Below are 23,099 nucleotides of genomic sequence, written 5' to 3'. Positions count from 1 at the left end.
CCCCGCCCCAGCCCGGCCCGCAGCCCCCGGCCCGGCTGCCCGCGCCCGGCCGGCCCAAGGCAGGCAGGAGGCGCTACAAGACCTTCATGATCGACGAGATCCTCTCCAAGGAGACCTGCGACTACTTCGAGAAACTTTCGCTGTACTCCGTGTGCCCGTCGCTCCTGGTCCGGCCCAAGCCGCTGCACTCCTGTGCCGGTAAGCGCGACTGCGGCGGGCGCGGAGCGAGGGGGGCTCGGGCGAGCGGCTCCTGCATCTTCCAGTGCATCCCCCAAACCCTGCCCAAGCGAGCGGCTCCTGCATCTTCCAGTGCATCCCCCCAAACCCCGCCCGAGCGAGCGGCTCCTGCATCTTCCGATGCATCCCCCCAAACCCTGCCCGAACGAGCAGCTCCTGCATCTTCCAGTGCATCCCCCCAAACCCTGCCCAAGCGAGCGGCTCCTGCATCTTCCAGTGCATCCCCCAAACCCTGCCCGAGCGAGCGGCTCCTGCATCTTCCAGTGCATCCCCCAAACCCTGCCCAAGCGAGCGGCTCCTGCATCTTCCAGTGCATCCCCCAAACCCTGCCCGAACGAAGCCCGGCTTTCATACCCATCCCCATAGGAGGGATGGCTCCTACTCCCTGGGTTTGCCAGCGCAGGGATCAGCGTTAGTTACTAGCAGACACCGAGAGCTGTCGGTTAGTTACTGTAGGGAGTGTTAACAGCCTKCATGGGAGAAAAACGCCGCGTCCTTGGCTGTCTTGAAAAAAAGAGATTGGAATATAGAATTGATAATGCAGGTGGCTTACAATTATAAACWTTACTAACACTGTAGCTTTTGCAAACCTACCAATTCTATGCTGTTGAGTAGAAAGTGACAGCCTCACTGACCAATGTATGTGTGACATAAATGTATGCGCTGGTTACTAAAGTGGATAAAAGAGGCCTGTCCCAGTATAAAGGGGTTACTTTTTGTGTGTGTATATGTGTGTCTTTGTACCTGTTATTTTGTGTCGGCTGTCTGGCCAACAGCGACAAGTTACTATCAGGGTTTAGTTACTAGCAGACACCGAGAGCTGTCAGTTAGTTACTAGCAGGGTTTAGTTATTAGCAGTGTGTAATGGTGGGTTCAGCCTCATTGTCTGTGGGGGATTCATTGGAGCCAATGCATAACCTGTGCTCATATAATGAGTTAAGGAGCTCTATAGGAGTCCAGGTCCTGTAGGAATTGTCCTTCAGCTTGTGCCCATTGAAACCTCCAGTGGTTTTTTCTTTACATCTGAGTGCGAAGAAATTAATAGAAATATTGTGAAAAGGAATAAAAAATCTATGGAGGCACAGTTTTTCTACCCTAAATTCTCTTTTTCTTTGAAAGAATGTAAGTTATTTCTAACAGCAAAGATAGGGAAATACTTGTGATGATTTTTCAGACACCACAAATAAGTTCACACAAGCGGCTCTGCCCTGCACGGGCAACACAATGAGCAATTGGGTCTTCACCATGGGCAYTATAAAATTTCACAAGCAGACTGGTCTAATGTGGGCATTTAAAAATCCACATTAAAAGTAAAAATAGTATTCTTAAAATACATTCCAGATTTGCAAAAAAAATTTTTTTTAAATCCCTTTTTCTGGTGAAGCCGGCAGTTTTCCAGATTTTTGTTCTTCCCATAAGGCCGCACTTCCAATGTTGACATATAATGTGTAAAGAGAAATGAGATTATGAAACTGCAACTTAAAAATGCATTTTTCAAAAGATCTATTGGAAAATATTTGTAAAGAATAATAAAAATAATATCTATTTCAAGGTTATAGAGTTCTACTTTCCTTCTTTATMTTTTCTGGAAAAAGTTCATTTTGCATTTGTATTAGGTTGTGTTTGAAAACTCCAGGCCTGTACTTTGGCTTAGGTTTATGTTTTTTTATTGCTGAATATAAATAAGAAGGATCTTTTCAGCTCTTAGCAGAGCTRTGCTGACCGAAAACTTGCTGTTAGGAACTTGCTGTTAGGATATGCTAAGAGTTTGATGAGTAGAGTAAATCCTTGGTCAAAGTATAAATCTTCCTCCAACCTCAATATTTATTTTGTAAATACTAGTTATTWAAGATCTGGGAGGGATTAGAAKAYTGAATCAGAATTAAGACCTMTGATGACCAGCTTTTGGGAAGAAGTTGCATGAACAGTGTGATCCTCCATCAACATTTATTTCTTCCAGCTGATTTGTGTGTGACGTCCCTTGCCTTCCCTAACTAATTGCTGACATATTTTATATAAGAACTTCTTGTTAATCAAGATATTGCTGACAAGGGAATATTTGGGAGCTGATCCCTCGCTACTGCGTAGTGAAATTCAGCKCTTGGCCAAAACGTCCCGAAGGGGTTTGGTGTGTGGCAGTGACACACGGAGCGCACGATTCTGCCAGCAGTTCTCAATCCATCAGGACAAGGAAARAGGCTTTTCTCTCTTTCTGTACAGAAAGAGGAAGAATTAGAAAGTCCCTTTAGCATCMAAAAGGAATATTAAACTGGATATTATCAATGTCCAGAGGCATGTACAACTACCTCGGCATAAAAAAATACAGTCTGAATGTCACCTAATAGATCCTCGGGATTTGGGATGAGCAAAATGCTTCCCAGCAGCTGGTTTGACTCTCACCACCTCCCATGGGAAAATAAAGAGAAATTTTTTAAATACATAGTTCTGGGTCGAGTATAACAAGCATTGTCTTTGCAGCATTGTCTTTGCAAGAGTAAAATATATTCAGTAAATAATCATTAATAATCCTCGTATGATTCAGCAGTGRATTCAGAGTGATGTTAGTGAGTCTCTTGTGGTTACTCTTCAATTAAAGCTTTATTTCTCTTTGTGCCTGGGATCTTTAATGAATTTGCCCTCCAGGTTGTGTTTCTAGCCCAAGCTGTGGCCTGTATGTGTGTCAGGCTGGGTTGTGGATATCTGCCTCTGATGGACTAAGCTTTCTGGAATTGCAGTGCTTGTGAAGTACAGACAGATTTGCTTTTGGGAATAAAACCATTAAAACTGCCACCAAAGTCCACACTTCCAAACTGTCAGATTCTAAGGTGTATAGGCACAATTAAAGTCTTATATATATAGGCAATGGGAATTTTTTTTGAAGCTATGAAAGGAAACTATTGACTAAGAAATGAACAATGCCACAAAAGATGTGAAAGAATTTGAAATATACCCAGTATAAATCTGTCACTAAACTAAACTAAAATTTTAAAACCCACCCACACGCACACACAGAGTGAAAATAAACAAAAAATCCCCCTCCCAAATTTTGGGGGCTAAATGCTGCAGAAAGTTAGCACTGTAGGAATATTGTATGGCATTTAAGTTAATGCCTGAATTTCCTTTACCTCCGAAGTTAATCAGGAAAAGAGTGAGCACTCAGTCTCTTAATGATCTTAGAAAATTAGTCTGAACCTAAACCACAGAGATTTTTGTTACTCTACCATCATAGCTGGGACTTGGGGAGAGTTTGGAACAGAGATGAGTAATGAGTTACTCCAGCTGAATATATCCTCAGTGGCTTTTTCTCAAAGCAGGAATCAGGTTTTGTAGGCGTTTTCATGAGCTAAAGAGTTAATATTTCTTTCATCTTGGGTGAAGTCAGAGAAGGCTGATATGCCTTTATAATTTATTTGGAGCTGAAAGACATAAGACATTGTACGTGTGCAGCGTGTGTGTTTAACAACATCTCTGGTTAAGTGAAGAGAGATTGGAAAATTTTGGTAACCCAATGGAAAAGAGTTTTCCTTTCCGTTTTGATGAATTGCTGAACATTTAACTGAGCGCAGCTGAATTGGAACAAAACAGATTTGTCAAGCAGAGGCAGAAAGAGGTAGAAGAAGTGTTTGGGAATTTTCCCGGGAATCTTGAGGTCAAAGATTGACGTTTAGTTGTGAGGAGCTTTTGTGAGGTCAAATGCAGAGCTCACCAGTGTCTCTGGGGATATTTCCACTGAAGAGAGCTTGGAATAAACCACAACCCAGTTTTTGGTTTTTTTTTAAAGAAAACTGCAATTCCCAGTGAAAAGGCTCCATCATTAGTTTAAAGTTTGGTATATGAACATGTGTTATGGTATTTATTAAGCCAAAAACCCAAGGCTAAACCAATATTAAACCTGTAACGAAATGCTCATCCGGGTACGGAGCCATTATGATTAAAATTTTTAAAACTAGAAATCTTTTCTGATGGTGATTAATGCYACTTTGATTTATGACTTTTGGGCTGTGATGACTGAGTGAAAATACTATTTATCTTGTTTCATTATATTTATATTTTTATGCGCTTTTCATACTGTGTGACAGCTAATTAATTTGTGTAAGTAATGATACTGTTCTATTGCTTGGTTTGTTACTGTGATTGCTAACAGTTGCCTTTTGACCGAGCAGAGGCTTATAGGAATCACTTTCCAAATTGCCTTTATCTAATTTTTAAATTAAAAACATTTATAGGTGAGCCTGTTTCAATTCTAGTTTTGTTTCCTGTATTTTTTATAATCTTGATTTAGCGATAGATATAAAATCCAGTTGCCTTGTTGGTAGTTTTGGATATGATAAAGAATCAAAGGATTCTGTCAGCGTGCGATGTTACTGGGTCAAATTAGAAAATCTTGTTTATCAAAGGAACTACAATAGTTTAAAAATGAAAACCAGGCTGGGGTGTGGAGGGGAATTGTGTCCGATCCCTGGTCTTGGTGGAATTTGTGACATTGTGTATTAATAATCAACAGTATTTCTCTTGGATGGCCTTTTTAAACACTCCAAATGAATTGAGATGGCTGGGTTAAAAATAATCACGTTGCCTTCAGTTGCAGAGTTYAGTTATTTCAGCAAAGTTGGTAGTACAAATTGTTAATTGTCTGTGCCRTGTATTCATTTGTACCAGGCCTTATTCCAGGGCTCATAAAAAGCCCTCAAATTTGAATATATCTTAGTGGTTTATAATTTAAATCCTAATGAGCAGCAGGGTAATTTATGTCTATTCCACGCCAAAGTTTTTTACTAGTCCGTATCTCAGGGATTGTTGCGCTGATTTCTTTTTAGTTGTTCTCCAAGACAAAAATATCYAAATTGCCTTGGATCAGTGTGGCCTTGCTTGTTTTCTAAGAGAATTGTCTACTGAATTATAGAATATTTACCCKTGTTTTAGGAGAATTATGCTGAAGAGGATTCTACTGCTCTATGTACATTTAAAAGCACTGCAACTTTGGGTATTGAATGCAGTCTTAAGCTTCTCTGCCTGTTTTTTTTTTTTTGTTCTGTTTTTTTTGAAAATTTACTACTTTGCTTGCTGGTCTGTGCAACAAGTTTCCTGTAAAGAACACTAATAATTGTAATTATTATTTGCTCCCTTGAAATTATTATTGGGATTTTTTGTTTGGTGATTGGAATTTTTTAGTTTTGTTTGGGTTTGTTGGGTTTTTTTATTTTTTATTTTGAGACATTTCAGGATTTGTGTGATTCGGATTTTAATGTAGGCAGGTGTCTAATATGGAATTGTTTGCATCTTGAATTCTTCTATTTCCATGTCTGTCTTCTGTTGTTTTATCTTAGGATGAAATTGGGATCTTATTCCAAAGGAGTCTTTTGAACTGTCATTTTCCTCATATAAACTATATTTTCAGGATTAAACTCAGCAGTACCTGCACTAACTGGGGCTGTTGGGGAATTACTGCTTGGGTGATAAAGTGTGAGCTTTGGTCCTTCTGGTCCTCACCCAGTCTCCTCAGCCTTTTTAGGAAACCATGGTGAGAAAGTAAATTTATTGTGACTTAAAATAGTTCCGTTTTTACGTGCAACTTCTCAACAAGATTTTTAAAATTCTCTTCCAAAAGGTCTTGATGTGGGCAARGCCTGATTTTGCTGTGGGACATTACTTAAAATTGGGGTGGAAGCCATTTCTTTCCCTCAAACCCTTGCCGAACCTTTTCCTTTAAAGTGAACAGAAATTGTTACGGAATTCCTGGGGGACACTGTGGAAAAGGAAAAGGGAATCCGTGTAACGCGTGTGTCCCAGCATGGGGAAAAATGAGACGCCATCCATTCATCATGTTTCCAGTGTGAAACATGACAGCTGAAGTTTACTGRATAAAGCTGATGGGGAGTGGTGGGTGCACCTTCTGCCGGGTTCACTYGGACCTGAGCGTGTCCAGCATTTCCTGAGGCTGGGCTGGGATTGGCATCCCCCAGGACATGGCAATGGCATCCCATCGACAGCAAGGGCTTGGAAAGAGTCTGCTCTTGAGCTGTGTGAAGTGAGTGCTGAGGAGATCTACGTGTCTTAAATGGCTCCTGAGTCCGTGAAAAACCTCGGTCCCAAAATGTTGAGGGAAGCAGGCCAAAATGAATCTGTGTGTTTATACAATAGGTGCCAACCTAAATTGCAAAGCTGAAACTGTCTCCGTGTGGAAATCTGCATTGTTGCAAGGCTGTTTGGGATTTTTGCTGATTATTTGTGCAAACATATGAAGAAAAGAAAAGGTTCTTTCAAAACCGCTTGTATTTATTTGGTTAACTTACAAAGATCACTTGAATTCTATAGCTGAGTAGCAAAAAGCAAAGGCAAAATTAGAGAGAAATTCTATTAATTTTAAGAAATACAAAGTGCTTCCTCTGTAGATGTCTTTGATTCAGTATTAGTGAAAATATTGAGTATTTTTAATAGATATAAGATAGTTCAGAGATGGCAGAAGGTGCAGTCACAGTTACGCTCCTCTCTTAGCATTCCTCTGAAAACCTTTAGCAGTCAGGATTTGCTGTCAGACTGTGTCCCTGCTCTGTAGAGGGATTTATTCAGCTACAACATTGGGCAAATCTGATTTTTCTCAAACTCTCCATAAYTCCCTGTCCACTTTAGCCCTACAAGGAAAAGCCTGTCTGTAGATGAGGAGCACTTTATGGCTCGAGATAAAGGAAACAAACCTATGGACTGAAAGCGGATTCCTCTGTAACTGCTGGAGATTAAGCACAACAGTTAATTTTAAATAGTTTCGTGTTTTTCAGGGTGGCTACCTTGGGTTTTAAGAGTTTTAAAAGTTTTTTAGATATCTCTAGCAGAAAACCTAGTTCAGAAATGTTTAAAAGTGGCCTATGGGGGATAATAACGGGCTGGGTGTTGATAAATAGATACCTGGAGAAGTTTCTGTTTATTATCTTTGTTGGATTATATCCAGTACCAGACGTGGCATTTCAGAAGGAAAGCCGGATTTGAATCTGGATTTGAAAGCAGATCTCACTTGGRCTGAGCAGAAAAATCTGGCTCTAAAGAAATTTCAGTGCTAGATATTAAAATATCTGGAATCAGGACTGACTTTCGCTGTCTTATATCAGTACTGTTAATAGTGAATAAAAGGAATTAATGAAAGGCAAAACTACAGTGAACAAACCAGAAGATCACACCCCAGTGATTGCAATATAACCTCCTGTGGCAAGTAATCAGCGTTGTGGTTGTGGTTGGGCATGAATAAGCATTGTGGAGGAATGCTATAATGGGAGGCATTAATGAATGTGGGATTCCACTGGGAAAATTGACACCTACGCCTCGTTTTCTTAAAGCCTCACGGCTGGCACTGAAGCACAGTTTAAATCCATCTGCAAAGTGAGGTATGTTTAAATGCAGCAGTTTTGTRAAAATGTCCTCAATTTGGCCACTGCTCGTGGAGACCGCAGTGCAGACYTAGTGCCATTATTATTTTGAGGACTTCTATTTAATTTGCTGCTGCAAAATGCAGAAAAAGACCATSTCATCCTGTAGAATCAATGACCCCCAGCATTGCTGCCTTCAGGACAAGCTGGGCAGGAACAAGGGCTAAAATCCTTGTTGGAGAAGGTGAGGAAAAGGAACTTAGTGTTTAGAGCTGATGTGTCGTGTGGAGCTCCCATCGCCCCTCCAGGCTCGGGGAGTAACTATGGAGATTTTTATTTTTCCTTCTGTTTACTTTWGTTGAGCACAGGGACAGGCAGCTCCCTGGATCACAGCCCTGGCAGTGTGTGGATCGCAGCGCTGATCCACCTTTGGGAAGGATTTTCTGCTGATAGGAGTGCTGGGAGCRGATTTGGGTGATGGAATGAAATCTGTGCCTTTCCAAAAGTCACTTCCCTGCCCCCAGTGCAGGCCTGTGGGAAAGGAAGATTTGCATGGAATGCACACAATGGATGGCAGAGCTGGAACTGATCTGCACGTCAGGAACTGGAGGTTCTTGCTCAATACAGCGGCTSGAGTTGTTTCTAAATCCACTGCTGGGCTGGAGAAAGGYTCTGCTCTGAGAAAGGTTGCTCAGATGATTTAATTGCTTGATTCTGCTGAKCTGTTTCTTCTGCTCAGCCCTTGAKAACTTGGCCAATGTTCGAGGTGACKGTGGCGCTGCTTGGAGCCGCTGGAAACTGGGGCTTTGTAGGCCTTGTACAAAATTTCATCACAGCCAAGTGAAAATAGAATTCAGAAAAATGGATGTTTTGGGTTGTTGGTAGATTGAAGAAATAAAAATTATGTGTCCTTTTCAGTTCAGAGCAAAGCCAAAYGTTATAAATTTAGCTTGGCAAGGGAGAGGTTTAAAAAGTGTGTGTTTGCATAAAATCAGATCAGAGAAATTACTCAGTCAGRAATAAAATACTGAAAACTTACCTTCCAAAGGCTGAAGCAAAACTTTATAGCACTTTGCTTTTTATGAGACATTTGGCAAAGCAATGAAGTTACTTTCAGTATTGCAAAATTTTCTATTTTTCTTTCTCATGAGGAGAAAGTTGCAACCAAATAGTTTCAGCCATTTCTATGTAAGAAATGCTCCAGCTGGATTGCAGAACCAGGACATGTAAACAAGAGCTTCACTTGCTGGGAAATGACAGTTCCTTGGAAAATTTGGGATCTGTTTTGTGATCTCAGCTGTATCTGTGTAAAGTCTGTAATAGAATAGGATTGATCACAAAGACAAGCTAATGGGAGCTGAGCAGTAGAAGCCTGATGTTATCCATTATTTTTTGAGTTCCTGGGATTGTGGGAGAATTTAGCTGAGAGGTTTCTAGCCCAGAATTCCCAAAGTTACCTTTTAATGATGTCTTTAAAAATATAGAGATTTGGTGTTAAGATCTGGTTAACACAGTAGTAGTTAATATTTTCCATTTTCCAGTATTTTCCCTTTTTCTCTTGTGGACCTTCACATTTTGACCCATTCTTGGCCAGACCACAGCTCAGAACAACACCCAGTTGCCAGCTGCAGGTATTTCAGGTGTTTGGGAACAACTGAGATCCATTTAAGTAAGTAAAGAGAAGGATGAAGAACAGTCTTTAAAAAAAAAATTCCCTTCTTCCCAAAAATTGACCCCTGCACAGATATTCAAAACCTTTAGACTGCAGGTAGAACATCCAGAATATTTAAGCTCTGTCTAAAACACAGAACCTGGAAGAACCTTAACTGACAAATCTGCTTTCTTTTTCATTCTTCTGTTTTAAAAAAATCACACTTTTTTTTCTTTATAATGAAAGGAAACAATTTTCCAGAACTTCCTATACCACAAAATTACAATTCSCTTTGGAGATGTGATGACAGAAAATTTGCAAATATATGATCTTTTTCTCCAAGCAACAACCTTTCAGTGACCCTAAAATGTGTTTGGATGTGTATGTTCAGGTCTTGTCTTGTAAATTTTTTGACATGTCAGTGGTTTTTATTAATGTCTATTGTCTGACTCGAACAGGACTACTCATGCAGAGAAGGGATTTAATTGGAAGTATTTCTATTTGCCCTGTATTTTAGATAATCTTACTAGTAATTTTGTGCATTTTCATCAGAATAAGGGAGTTTTCCATGTAGTCACTAAGTCATGTTTAAACACTCAGCCACTATTTGCCTTTGGATATATCTTTTAATGATTATTTTGCAACTCACAGAGCAGTTAATGGCTACTTTTCCTGCCAGGGCAGTTTTGTTTTGTTTTGTTTTTTTTTAACTGGAATTTCACCTTACAGAGGTTGAATTTCATTTGAATTAAAATTTTAATAGACAKCTTGAGAACTAATGTTGAAGCAACAAGTTCCTGTAGCTTTGAGTGTGCAGGTGCCTATTGCCACATCCAGTGTAGATCTGCCTACGTTGATCCATTAAAAACCAGAGCTCTGTTATGTAAGCACAAAAGGGTTGAAGCTTTAATAAAAACATCTCCTTTTATTTTAGAAGACAGAGATATGTGCGTGATATGTTTGTGGTTACTTAAACAGGATATTCAATGACATGTTAACCTGTCATCTTTGAAGTAAAATTAGCAGTGGTGGTACTTTATTACGGAAAACATCTCCTTGGGTGTCGCACATAACATGATATGCCTTATGGAAGGCCTAGTGCTCTGCATGGTGTTTATTCCTGTAGCTCAAAGAGGAAAAATATGAAAAGTGCCCCAGAAATAGAAATGAGTAACGTAATCACTGATACAATGAAATTGTGAGAAGTCTGAAGCTAATGGGGTTTTTTTTCGACAAAAAAAACCAATTTGCAAGTAAGTGTGAATACATTTCATTTCACCCTTCTGCCTGTTTTGTTCCAAGCCTCCTCTTGACAGCTTTGCTAACAGTTCATTTTGTTCCTGTGGTGACTAAGAAGTGAAGGAGCTGATATTTGGATGTTTCTGTGGATGGTACCAGGCAGTTTGGGGCTCAGCTGTGTTGTGCTCTTGGCTTTCCTTTAAAAGGGCTGGTTTAGGTGGCTGCATATGGTGAAATTCTCCACCGAGGGTCAGGAAGCTGTGCCAGAAGTTAAAAGGGTTGGTTTCACCTTGTTGCAGTAAATTACGGGGCAATCATAAATGATAGGAAGGAGTTTGATGGAGTGGGTGAGGAAAAATTGATGGATTATTTTAGCTAAAACTAYTTAGAGCCCAGTCCAACTCCCACTGAAGTCAATTAAATCGTAGCTGGATCAGGGCCAAAATGAGTCAAATTCAATTATGCCTTAACTGTAAACATTTTAAAGCACATTACTGTAAGGTAGTTCAGCACTTAAATTACATTAAAACAAAAGCATTTATGAAATCCTGACTGATTTGGTTTTGTTTGTCCAGCCCTATTGAAAGCCTTTTTCTTGTGGCTGTGACACAGAGACCTCTTTGGTCAGTGCCTAATCCCCAGAACACCTGTCTGTTGTGAAAAGATGTCACAGCCATTGATACTGTGGATGGATCTGTCCATCATAGATTGCATCAGAAGAGGYAGCAAAGATGACTGAAAGGAGATTGTAGAAATCCCACTTCTGTTGCATTTAATTGTCAAGATTTAGAGAGCTTACTTGTGTAAGTATCAGCTCATAAATTAATGAAACTTTTACATGAGCTAATCCCAAAACTGGAATGTTTATGGGTATTCATCTGTTTCTCAGCTGAACAAAGTACAGCATCCAAAAATAATGTTTAAAAGTAAATAATCTACATGATAAAAAAAGTGGATTTATAAATACATTGAAGTATGGTGGTGTTGCCACAAAATTGGGCAGATTATCTTTTACATTGTGGTTATTTTTTACATTGTGATTCACAGACTTTCTTTAAGACAATTTATGTATTTTTTATACATTCTGGATTGATTATTTTCCTTTTGAACTCAGTTTTTTCCTCCCTGATCACCTTTCAGCAGAGCCAGGGAGCAGCTCGGAGTTGCAGATTTAGGGTTTCCTGGCTTGCATTTGTCTGACTGCCTTGGGGGGTCAGAGCTCCACATCCCAGGTGCCATCCCATCAAAATTGGGGATATGGTGAGCTGTGCAGGCAGCAGGGAATGTCTGTTCACTGGGATTATTCCCATCTCTGGMTGAACTAAATTAGACTCTGCACAACGATCTCCCAGTCCGTGCCAAGTGCTGAAAGAGCTTCTGCCGGTCTGGGATCAGTCTGGCTTGGTTTHTGTCTTGGTAGTACTTGTGCTAAAATGAAAGATAGGGCCTGATTCTGGTTTTAATGGCATGGCATTGCTTTGGCTCTGTGAGAGGTTCTTTGTGGAGGATGGAGATGCTGGACTCAGGTGGGAATGGAAAAGATGGATTTGACTGCGTGCCCAGCTGGCCCTGGAGTGCTGGAGTGTCTTTTTGCTGTGTCCTGGCTCCATGGACTGGGGTTTGGTCTGGAAAACTCCGTTTGGCAAATCGTTTCCTTTTCTTTTRTGCTGTCACAGTTTTGGTAATTGTTTTGACCTTTCTGTTTTCCATGTTTTCTATTAATAGCAGGATCAATTAATAGCTTCCACTGTCACATTCTACAGAGATGGCAACTATGAAATAGAAATTTGGCCTTTGGAGAAGGAGAAAAAATATACTCATCTAGCAGCTTTAATCAGGAAAAAGGGACAGAACCATGATAAACATTAGTAGAGGACTTCTGGGGCACAGACTCAACCTAGGAAAAATAGTGTCCCTTTTCTTCCCCGTCACTGAGCAAAACCACTGCCATGAGAGCAATGAGACACTTCGATAGCAACTGGTGACTCTGTGACTTTAGTAAGTCTGAAAAGGCTGATTTCTGTGATCCAGGCCTTATTTCCCCCTTTCCAATATCAATGCAATTAGTCATGGCACAGCTTGTAAAAACACATTAAAATCAGTTGACAGCTTTTTAAAACCCGCGCGTTGCTGTTCCCTCCTCACACACATTGCTCAGCACAGCCTTGGCATGAGGGGTTTTGACTTAAAAACTTACACTCAGCTCAGCTTTGGGGCTGCCTTTGAGAAAGCAAACCCAGGAATAAAGCTCACACCTGCTGGTGGTTTTTATCTCTGARCTTCCACCCACCAAATAAAACTGGTGCTTTCCTGCAGTAAATTACAGGATAGAAAAATCCTGTTGGCAGKGAAGGATACTGAGAGCTCTTTCATTCATCACAGTGTCTTGATGGTAACTTTGGYTGAAGAAAACCTTTCCTTTGGAGGAAATACCTTGGGAAAACTGGTATGTCTTCTGCTTCTAGGAAGTAGAGACAATGCTGAATTTCTGCATAGCTCAGATGTGATATTGCCCTGTGCAGGGCCAGGAGAAGAATTTGATGATCCTTGTGAGTCCCTTTTAACTCAGGATATTTTTTTTAAATTTTAGCTCCTTGCTGATGATTTGCTGCAACATATCCCACTTTACTCTGAACCAGTAATGGCTATRAAGTATTCACTCAGTATTTCTTTCACATGGAGTAAATTATAATGGAATTGCTGCCACCACCCATTGCTGCTTTGTTAATTAAATGAAAAATTCRCCCAGAAGAAAGTTAAGTGTTCATTTCCAGTGCCTGGTGGGACGCTTTAGTGTAATTTAAAATGTGGTGGACTATTAATTTGTCCTCTCAAAATGTTTGTTTTCCCCAAAGCCAGTCATGGGTCATTTACCTCAAGTAATTGATACCAACATTGGAAATATTTGTCCAGTTGAAGACAAACTCAAGTGTTTGCCAAATTACTGACTCTGGTTAACCTGGGGCCAGTTTACATCTCAGGAGAAAATTCAAATACACACCTCCACAAGAATTTTCTTCATTCAAGTGTCTCACTTGTTACAACTATCAGTAAATAGTGAGGCTTAGGTGGTTTTGCCTACTGCATATGATGTCCAAACACTGCTTTTCTCAGTACCTCTTAATTTTCCTTCTGTCCCCACATATTTTCTCCTTGAAGTCAATAGAAGTTTTGAGTGTGTAGAAAAAAAAAAAAAGAATTACATCAGACTGCAAATAAATGWCTATTTTCTGCTGAGCATTGATTTATCTGGCAGCTTAGGACACACGGTGTTGGGAGCAGGGATAAGTGAGTGGAGCTGTGGTTTTGTGGAGCACAGGGAAGAGCTGAGAGCTTTGCAGGCAGCRCTTGATGCTTGGGCCATCCCTGCTTGGTTTGCCCTTGGCTTCATATATGACAATGGAGCCAGCTGAATTCCTCATCCTTCCCATTTCCTAAAGCAAAATGGCAGTTCATTACACACCTSTGCCAAGTCTTTTAAAATCCTTTGCTAAGAAAGAGAAGCCCAAAGTTCTATGGTCAGGAGGGCTGTGTATGTTTAACTGTGCGTGTGTAACTGTGCTCTTCATGAGGATTAATTAAGTACAAATAAAATCCTGCTGTTTTTTCCTRGCAGAGGGAAGTTTGTAGGAGAGAAGATATKTTCCCACAAATCACTTTAAGACAGRTGTTAAGACAAAACCATGGTTATTACTTTGCAAAAGTTTCAGGTGCAACTCTTTCACCATCAATTTTTATCCATCCTTTGGCTCTTACKGGATTTTTAAGTTCAGTCCATGCCCTGTAGGGTTATTCTATTGGCTTTTTCACTGTCTTCCTTCCCTGATCTCCCCYTGAGCTTTTTGTCCCCTCAGCACAAACTGCACCTGAGAACGTTCAAGTTCAAGTCGAACTTTTGAACTCATGATGTCAGGCTGGTTTGGAATTAGGCAAAACCTGTTTGCCCATCCCTCGCTGTAAAAGGGTTAATCCTCTAAACTATTGAGAGACAAGGGCAGGGAATTATGAAAGGAGCCCCTGTTTTATAAGCATTTATATTGCCAGTGCTTGAATGCCCATAATAAGCAGGTTGTGCTGTGATTAATGACTGTGTTTTACATGCTGACGATGGATGATGTGTCTCATTGGAGAAGCCATTTATTTTTATTCRGGCTCCTCACCCCAGCAGCACTGGAAATGAGATGTTAACATCCTGGTGGGAGTGCGTTTCATTCTCAACAATTTAATGAAAGGTGACCCACAGAGAGGGGAAAATAATTAAAATGGTGCCTTTTCCTTGCCTCTTTTTAATGTGTGAGAAGACAACTTGCAAAATTACCTTTCCATACTGGATTTTTCTTTTCCTTTCAAGATTCTTACTTTGTTGCCTCCAAATTGGAAACAAGTAGGAATGTGTTATTCTGAAACTTTATGCATTTGGAAGGGGCAAGCTATTCAAGTGCCTTAAATTTGTTTTCTTTATTTATTTTTAATAAAGGACTAAAATAATTGGAAATCTTTAGTCATCTGAGCCAATTCTTGTATCAGATTGTAAGTTTCTGATTTTGTTGCAGTTTCACTTGCACTTTTCCCTCCACTTTGTCATTTTGTATGTGTAAAGGAGGTGGTGGTTGGAATRCAGAGTAGACTCAGAACTCATCTTTTTATAAACAATCTACGTATTTATATCTATATGGATGCAACATTGCATCCATCTAATGTCAAGGTTTTAAATTCTGTAGAATGGTTTAAAGAAAGGAGAAAAAAGACTTTTAAAAGCACTTTTTAATTAATTGGAGAAAATCTGTTTCAAGGCTGTGAAATGGGTTGCAGTGTCTCCAAGCAAATCTTTCGAAAGCTCTGCATAAACTGAAAGTCCTTGGATTTCCTTCCCAGCAGATCTCCTGGGTTGGAAACAGGGACAGCTGTGGGCATGGCATCAAYACTTAAACAGAGAGGAAAAGATGAGTAGGATGTTTAAAAAAATTTTAAAGTTGAAACAGGTTTTCATATGTGGTTCACCAAACGTGAATTAAAKGCTATTTTGGCTCTCAGAATTTAAAAGCTCCCTCTAAACTGTCCCACCACTGCTGAGCAGAGCAAACCAGATGACGTGAAGGATCAGCAGTGTTGGGTGTTTTCATCATAGAGCAGTAAATGCCAATAATTGCCTAAATTCTCTGGACAGCTTAATAACATTCCAGGGGTGATAGAGCCCCGATTTCAGAGCTTAATGAAAGCTCTGTCAATGTAAAGATTTTGTCTGTTTGTGTGTGGAAATGCCAAATCCCAGAYGAGTTTCATCCCAGCAGTGCCAAATCAGAATCTGGTAGTGGTGAGATTTGGGAGATACATAAAATATTCCCTGCAGAATTATTTAGATCAGCATCATGTTCAAATTAGCAGCCGCGGCTGATCTTGGGCAGAAGGTCTTTCTTGGGTGAGGAGAGCTTTAAAAAAAAATGAGCTGGAAAAGGCTATTTTTGTTGGAAAAGCYACACGCTGCATCTGTGCCTGTTACTGGAGGAATTCCCATGGAAACTTTGCTGTTTGCGCAAGAACGGGACACAAGCATTGCTTCAGAATTAACATATATATTAATGGCACATTAAGCAATTTCGTAACTGTATGACACAAAAGAGAGTTCTCAACACAGTGCTCATACAATCTACTAATGGGCAATGKCCTCTGAAATCTTTTCCAGGCCATACAGCTGGTGTGGCTGGTGTTATCTCCCTCATTTTGCATGTGGGGAAAAACAGAAAAATCCAGTGGGATTCAGGGATTTGGCTGAGATTGAACATTAAGGAAGTGCCAAAGACTGAAATACTGTGCCTGAGGTCTTCTTTCCCCAAAATCTACACCTAAGTGAACAGAACATTGGGGGTTTTGAGCTTTATGGGACAAAGTTGGTGGGAATGTGACAATATATAATATTACCTCAGCTCAGAGCTGTTTCTAGGGCTAGTAGGAATTGCACACCTGCCCATGTGTGAAGGGAAGAAAGGGCTATGCTGTTTTTCACTTATTGACTTTTATAACTGGCACTGGAAGGCAATGATGAAGCCCCAACAGCCCTGTGGAACACAACAATGCCACATTCCCCACTGACAGGCTGGAGGAAGGAGGAGAATCCATGGTGATGAAACCAGTGGTGGGTGCTAACCAAAGCTTTGACTCCAAATCTTAGATTGAGGGAGGGTTTTCCACCTGGATTCCTAAACTTCACACCTGGATCCCTTAATCAGAGCATTTCCAGGGGCATGTTTGTAGTTCTGGATTGGAGCTGTTTGGAGCAGTTGTCTTTCTAACATTACTTAGGGCATTAATTCACAATCAAGGCTGAATTTGAAAAAATGTAGAAACCTAATTCCACCCATTATCATTAATTAGGGCCTTATCTCCACCCAAAGCCTAACCTAAATTTGTCTGGAGATGTGAGAACACTGTCTCCTTTTCTGACTTCCTATCAGAACAGAAAAAAAATCACAGACTAAAGTTAGACATGAGCGATGGCTTGCATTTGGAGATCATGGAATTCCAGAATGGTTTGTGTTGGAGTCTCATCCAGTTCCAGCCATGGGCAGGGTCCTCCAAGCYCTCTCCAGCCTGGCTTTGGACACTTCCAGGGATGGGACAGGTTCRGCTGTTCTGAGCAAGAGGAGGTCAGGACAGCTAGAACTCACCAGCTGGAATTTCTGGCTCATCCTTCTGTCAGGGCTGTGATATGGACAGTCTGGTGTCTGGGAAAACTTTCTCATCTCTTTTCTGGAACACCTGGTTTCTTGCCTCCAAAGCACTTTGCAACTCCGAGGCTGACATTTTTCTCATGGAACTGCTTATTCTGGGTGTGKCCATTTGGGGACTGCCCATCCTTGAGACATTTTTCAGCTTGTTTTTTTGAGATTAGATGAATTTCTGTAAGAGTGAAACTCTCTTTGTGTTTCAGCTGGAAAGCCCCAATGCACCACCAACCCTGGAATGAACACATTGGGTCTGGGCTGCCATCAATCAGTTTTGGGAGACTGGGTTGGAACTGGCTGTAACTGGTGGGAGCTCCCTGTGTCCATATGGCAGCTCATGGCTGCAGCCAGAGGTGGAGATGGAGTCATGACTGAGCATCCTTGCAGCATCTTCAGCTCATGACTGACTTTCTATAACACAGAGAGTCCTGGAGTCAAGGCAGCTGCTCTGGGATTGAAGTTSCCWGCACTGATTTTTATGTCCCAGAATRGTTGGCAATKAAAAGTTTCTGYAACCTGGATGTCCAGCTGTGTATTTTAMCCCATCYAAAGARTGAAAGCTTAGCTGTTCTTGATTCRTTCTCTTTTGGTTAAGATTGGATCTGTGATGGTGACATGAGTGTGCTATTATTTGATGTGAAGGGGATAAAAATAGCCATGCCCTGAGCTCCTGGAAGCTGTGACAGAGTCAGATTAGTCAAACAAAAGTTCCAATTTGGAGGAAATCCTATTCCAGGGTGCTCCAGATTCTGTTGACAGGGTTTCAGCTCCATGGAATAAGGCTGGGATGTGCATTATGTTCAGCTTTGTTCCCTGTGCGTGCCCCTCCTCCCTACCCCAGCCACCAGAGCTGGGTTAAGACCACTGATCTAATTGGCAGCCACAAAGGACACGCAGGCTGTGAACAAAACCTGCTCGTGTATCATGTGCATCCTTCTAAATTGCATTGTTTGTGCAGCTGTTCAGCCAAATCGTCCACAGAGTTTATTTCTGTCCATAGAGGAAACAGAGATGGGTTTTCTCTGTGTTAGGGCAGATGCAAGATCAAAGAATCATATATGCAGCACAGAGAAACCAAGCTCTCTGCTAAATGTGTCCTGATGGGGGCAAAATTATTAATAAAGCAGCCCTTGAGATGATAAGCCACAGCTACAAGAGGCAGAGGCTTTGCCAAGATGTGACAGGTCCCTTTCAGGTTAACACTGGTACTTGCTGAAGTTCCCCTTTCATTTCAGTGAGGAGGAAAAGAGGGGGATGTCTGTGTGTTCTAAACACTGATCCACTATTCTCCTAAGCAGGAAAAASTGTTTTCTAAAAGATCCATCAGGCAAAATTTACACAGTCTGGTGTTGAGAAACAATTGCACTCTCTTTCTTCCCATGTGTCACTCAGCAGCRTGTTTTAGAGGCTCAGGGCAGGAAGAGGTAGTGATATTTATGGCCAGCTTTCTGCTGSAGCTCACACAAGGGTGGGCTTGAGAAACCTGAAGAGTGCTTTTGTGTGCACAGCCAGTCAGCTGGCCCAGACTGGTGTTTGCTTATGGATGTTGTGATAATAATTAACAGAGCAGGAAGTGAGGGACTGATTGATTTATGCACACATGGCATTGTGCATTTGAACTTGGACAGAAACTGCAAAGTCCTGAGAAAAGGCAGAATCATTTGTCAGATGTGTGAGGATATAGAATGGCCATAAAGTGTCAGCCCAAGACCTGTGYAGACTCGAGGCTTGGGCAGTGGCCAGGGAGAGATGCACAGGGAGCAGAGCAGAGTGCAGGACAGGACTTACCCTCCTATCAAACTCCACTCTCTCAGCTCAGACAATATGTTTCTCCATCAAAGTCAAAATCTTCCTCCTTGACCAGTGACACCATCTGGACAGAGGACTGGGTTTGGCCTCTCCCCRGTGTCCCATGATGTTTGCTCATGTCTATCATTGGCAATTCGTTGAACTTAAGCTGATTCACCCTGAGAGTTTTGTCACCTCGGTGCCATGTTCCTCCTCCATCCCCAATGGCCAGGAGCAGAAACTTCCAGTAAATCCAGTCCTCAGAGCTCTTCCATCATCTCATCCTCTGGCTGCTCCACTTGTGAAGTCTGGGTCCAGCAGGTGATGAGCTCTAGTGCTGAGCCTTCTCCTCAGTGATGGAGAGAACTCTTGGCTCAAGTATTTAATGTGACTCAGTTCAAGAAAGAGTTTCAAGCTGAAGCTGCCTTGGTGGAGCCAAAGTGTCCCTTGGTGTAGATCTGGGCAGGGATCTGGTGGATTGTATCCTGGGAACTTCCTGGCACTGCCTGAGCGCTGTTGTTTATGGAGATGTGCTGGTGTTTATTTCCCTGGGATAGATGCAGCCTGGGCTTAGAACTTTCTTTGAGTCCAAGCAGTAAGGGTCTGGAATGGAGATTCACTTCCAAACCTGCCTTCCCTTGGGAGCTGTTTGCAGTCACGATGGCCTTGGGCCCATATATCTGATAGATATTAGGGCAGATCTGCTTGTGTTCAGAGCACCCCCTTTCCCACTGAGTAGGATTGAAAGGAATCCCAGATAGAGTCCCTTTTGTGTAGCCTCAGACAATGAGCAGCACCTCTCTGAGCCATGCTGGAGGGGGTGGCTTTGAGGCAAGGGGGGCTCCCATCAAAAAGGCAGGTTGTCATTTGAGTACGTGAAGCAGAATAATTCAAAGTACAGAAGTGGTGCCTGTTGTGATTCACTCTCTGCTGATGAAGCCACATCATGCCACTGCATTTGCAAAGGATTTCTTGAGTGCCGGCCAAAYAGATTCTTTAAATGCTTCTTTAAAACAAAATAAATCTTCTTTATATATAAATTTTCCTCTTCACTRAGGATCTGACAAGGTCCTGGCACACTCCCCTGCTTGACTGACAGCCTGGAAGAAAGGCTGCTRTGTGCAGGGACAGCAGCCTATAGCACCAGGTGGTGCTGGCCTGTGTCTCTCCAACAGTTGGGAATAGATTCATCAGCAGAGCATTGTTATCCCGGGATATCCCAGTGGCAGCCCCAGGACTGCACAGCCAGTGCTATCGTTCAAGGTGCATTCCTGTTCCCTCCCTCCCTGCGGAGCCCTCAACAAAGCCCCTTGGTCAGAATGGTGATCATCAGTCCTGCCAGAAGATCCCTGGTGCCATCCTCCAGGGATCTGGCTTCCCTGGAGACACCCATGCCCTAGCTGGGTTTTGGATTGTGTTTTTATGTGGATCACTGCCCCACATCCAGCTCTGTGGCAGGCTGTTCCACATTTGTCTGTGGCACAGGGAGTGAGACAGGTCTTGCTCAGGGAGGCTCTYGGGCTTCTCAGCTGTTTAAGGCCAATTACTTGCTGTGTGTACAGGGCCTTAAACATAGAAAACCCCACAATATGTGCATGAAATGTCATTACTAAGTAAGGATTAATTATTTTTCTGTTGTTTTTTTTTGTGGAGTCCTGAAGCACGCATGCCTTGCATCGTTCAAACTTATTAATTGCTGTTATTATGGAGAAGTTATACAGCAATGTGTTGATAAATTGCTAATGGGGTCAGGCTTGAAAAAGAAAACCTGGATCCTACAGCTCCAAGAGGTGGGGAAATTTCCTCTGTGGCTTTGAAATTGGGCTGAACTCAGCCACAGCTCCAAGTGCCCCAGACCACGGGGAAGGGAGTTGTACAACTGCCCATCCCTGGGGAGTTGTGCTGGGAGTTGTAGGGTGGGAGATGCTTTGGGGAGGAGCATCTTATAAGTCAACCTCTACCAAATCAGTGTTTTGGTTTGCAACCAATTTAGCTGAAAACCTGCTCCCCTCAAAAAAGTGATGGAAGAGAAAAGGGACTATTCTTTTAGGGAAAGTTAAACATAACTCCTAGGTGAGCCCAAATTTTCTTCTACCTGAAAATCTGAGGTCAAAAATTGCCATTAGTTGATATGCCACTTTTTTCTCCCATTCCCACTTGGTTTAYACAGAGGTGTAGACTCCTGAAGAACCGGCCTTCAGTCAGAATACTTCAAAAAAGGATCATTTTAGCTGTGCTGAAATTAGCTGCACTAATTTCCTTTTTTGTTTTGTTTTTTATTTTTGGGGTTTTTTTTTGTTTGGTTTTTTTTGTTGTTGTTTTTTGGTTTTTTTTCTTTTTGTGGGCACATGTGGGTGAGATCCTGGCTCCACTGAAGCTGGAGGGCATTTTGCCATGGACATCAGTAGGTCTGGATTTCTCCACAATGAAGAGAAGCCATTTGCTACACTTTTTGCTGTGTTGCTGAGTTGCGTTTAATGTTTGCAAGACTTGTGGATCTTGTCAGATTAATAAGGTTCACTGAAGTGGCAAAATAATCTGGTGTGAATGTACCTGCAGTCTTGGCTGAGGAACAGTTAAACTTTACTCCAAGGAGCCTCACCGGTGCTATTTTGGAGTACCAGCAGTGTCTGCTTGTRTTCCAGCTCTGCACTTAAGATTTCAGAGTTGATTGCTCTGCTTTCCTGTGACACTATTCTTATGGAAATTTTGTCTCTGTGTGTTTGGGCTGAGTCTKGAGACTATTTTTGGAAGCTTTCAAAATGTCCCAAAGTGCCCTTCACCTCTGCTCTTGTGCAGAGACTCTAACTCYAGCTTAGCTACAACTGATTTCCACGTGTAACCACAGAAAGAGARCAAGCAGAAAAAGAAACAAAACCAAAGGCAATTCTGCTCTCCCAAAACATGGCTAATTCTGCCACTGAGCTTTGAGGTGCTGGAGATGAAGAAKGTCAACAGAGAGTGTTTTCAAGCACTCCCAGTTCCAGATTTCCCATTTAATATGTAATAGTCACAGAAAAATCTGCTTATGGAACTGAGCTATGGCACTTGCAAAGGCTCAGAGGATTGTCTGCAGGTTTTCCAGGTATTCCAATAYTAAAAGAGGTATAGGAAATCTAAAGAGGAAATCTAAATCTAATTCCAATACTTAAAGAGGTAAGCATATRTGAGGGCTGTCTTACAGAAAGGCTGGAAAGGATGAGAAGAGAATCAATGTTTGAACGGGCTGATACTAAAGATTTTTGCTAAATTAACTGTCACCACCTCTCTGGCCAAGCTTTGTGTGAGAGGAGTGCTAAAAGCACCTAATCCCATACTTAGGTACCCACTCTGGGTTCAGTTGCTTTGCTCAGGGACAGCTTAGGGAGTCCTCGTTGCTGTGCCTGGACTTGTGCAGGACCATCTGTGCCAGCATGTGCCAAGGGCTGCAGATCCCCCACTCACACTCAGAGCTGGCGAGTGCCAGGCTGTCAGCACAGTGATCACAGCCTCATTACYCACCTGTGCCCAGGCCAGAATTGGCTCAGGTGCAGCATCCCCTGGCATGGGTCTGTTGCTCCTGCTCTGGAGATAGCAAAGGGATCTTTTCCCACCATGCTGCGTAGCAGAAACGTCACCCAGGTCATTTTTTATAATTGGGATTCAAGTGTYCATGACAGAGCTCTGCTGGGCCAGGCACCTTGGAAAGGGTTGGATCAAGGAAGTTGGGAGATCTGGCAATTCCTCTCAACCCTTTCCTAAACATGTGTTCCTGAGAGGATGTGAATTTTTCTGGTATATGCACAGCCTGTTGTTGTTCTTCCTTTTCCTTTCGCCTTTATGTCCTTATCAGGGTGCTTGGTGCAGTACAGCATCGGTCTTGGGAAGAACCTGATGCCTTCTAATAGTCAGTAAGGSTCTCCCATGTGTGGGGAACTTCTCAAGTGCCTGAGCCTGGTWTAGGTGGGACAGAGAAGGTTTAAATCCAATGAAACCAAAAATAAATGGGTTAAGGTCTAGCCTGAGTGCAAGAATTGCATTCCTGCCTTCAGTGGGGTTTCTAGTGGACAAGAGAGTGCTGCAGGTCCATGTGCTGCCTGAGGAAGCTCAGCAGAGGAACACAGC

The 23,099-nt window shown here is 42.0% G+C and overlaps 1 protein-coding gene across 1 annotated transcript in view; it reads left to right on the top strand.

Annotated features, from left to right (window-relative positions):
• Nucleotides 1–6: 6 nt before the first annotated feature.
• The window catches only part of BARX2 (BARX homeobox 2), a 33,682-nt gene continuing 10,589 nt past the window's right edge, over nt 7–23,099 (top strand). Inside the window, exon 1 of the mRNA XM_057373531.1 lies at nt 7–198. Coding sequence (XP_057229514.1) covers nt 87–198 — 112 coding nt within the window. The 5' untranslated portion in view covers nt 7–86. The remainder of the gene's footprint in view (nt 199–23,099) is intronic.

Source organism: Malurus melanocephalus, unplaced genomic scaffold, assembly GCF_030028575.1.
Source record: "Malurus melanocephalus ecotype Western Australia unplaced genomic scaffold, MMel_1.1 scaffold_201, whole genome shotgun sequence".
Classification (NCBI taxonomy): domain Eukaryota; kingdom Metazoa; phylum Chordata; class Aves; order Passeriformes; family Maluridae; genus Malurus; species Malurus melanocephalus.
This window is presented reverse-complemented; position numbering and strand designations above follow the sequence as displayed.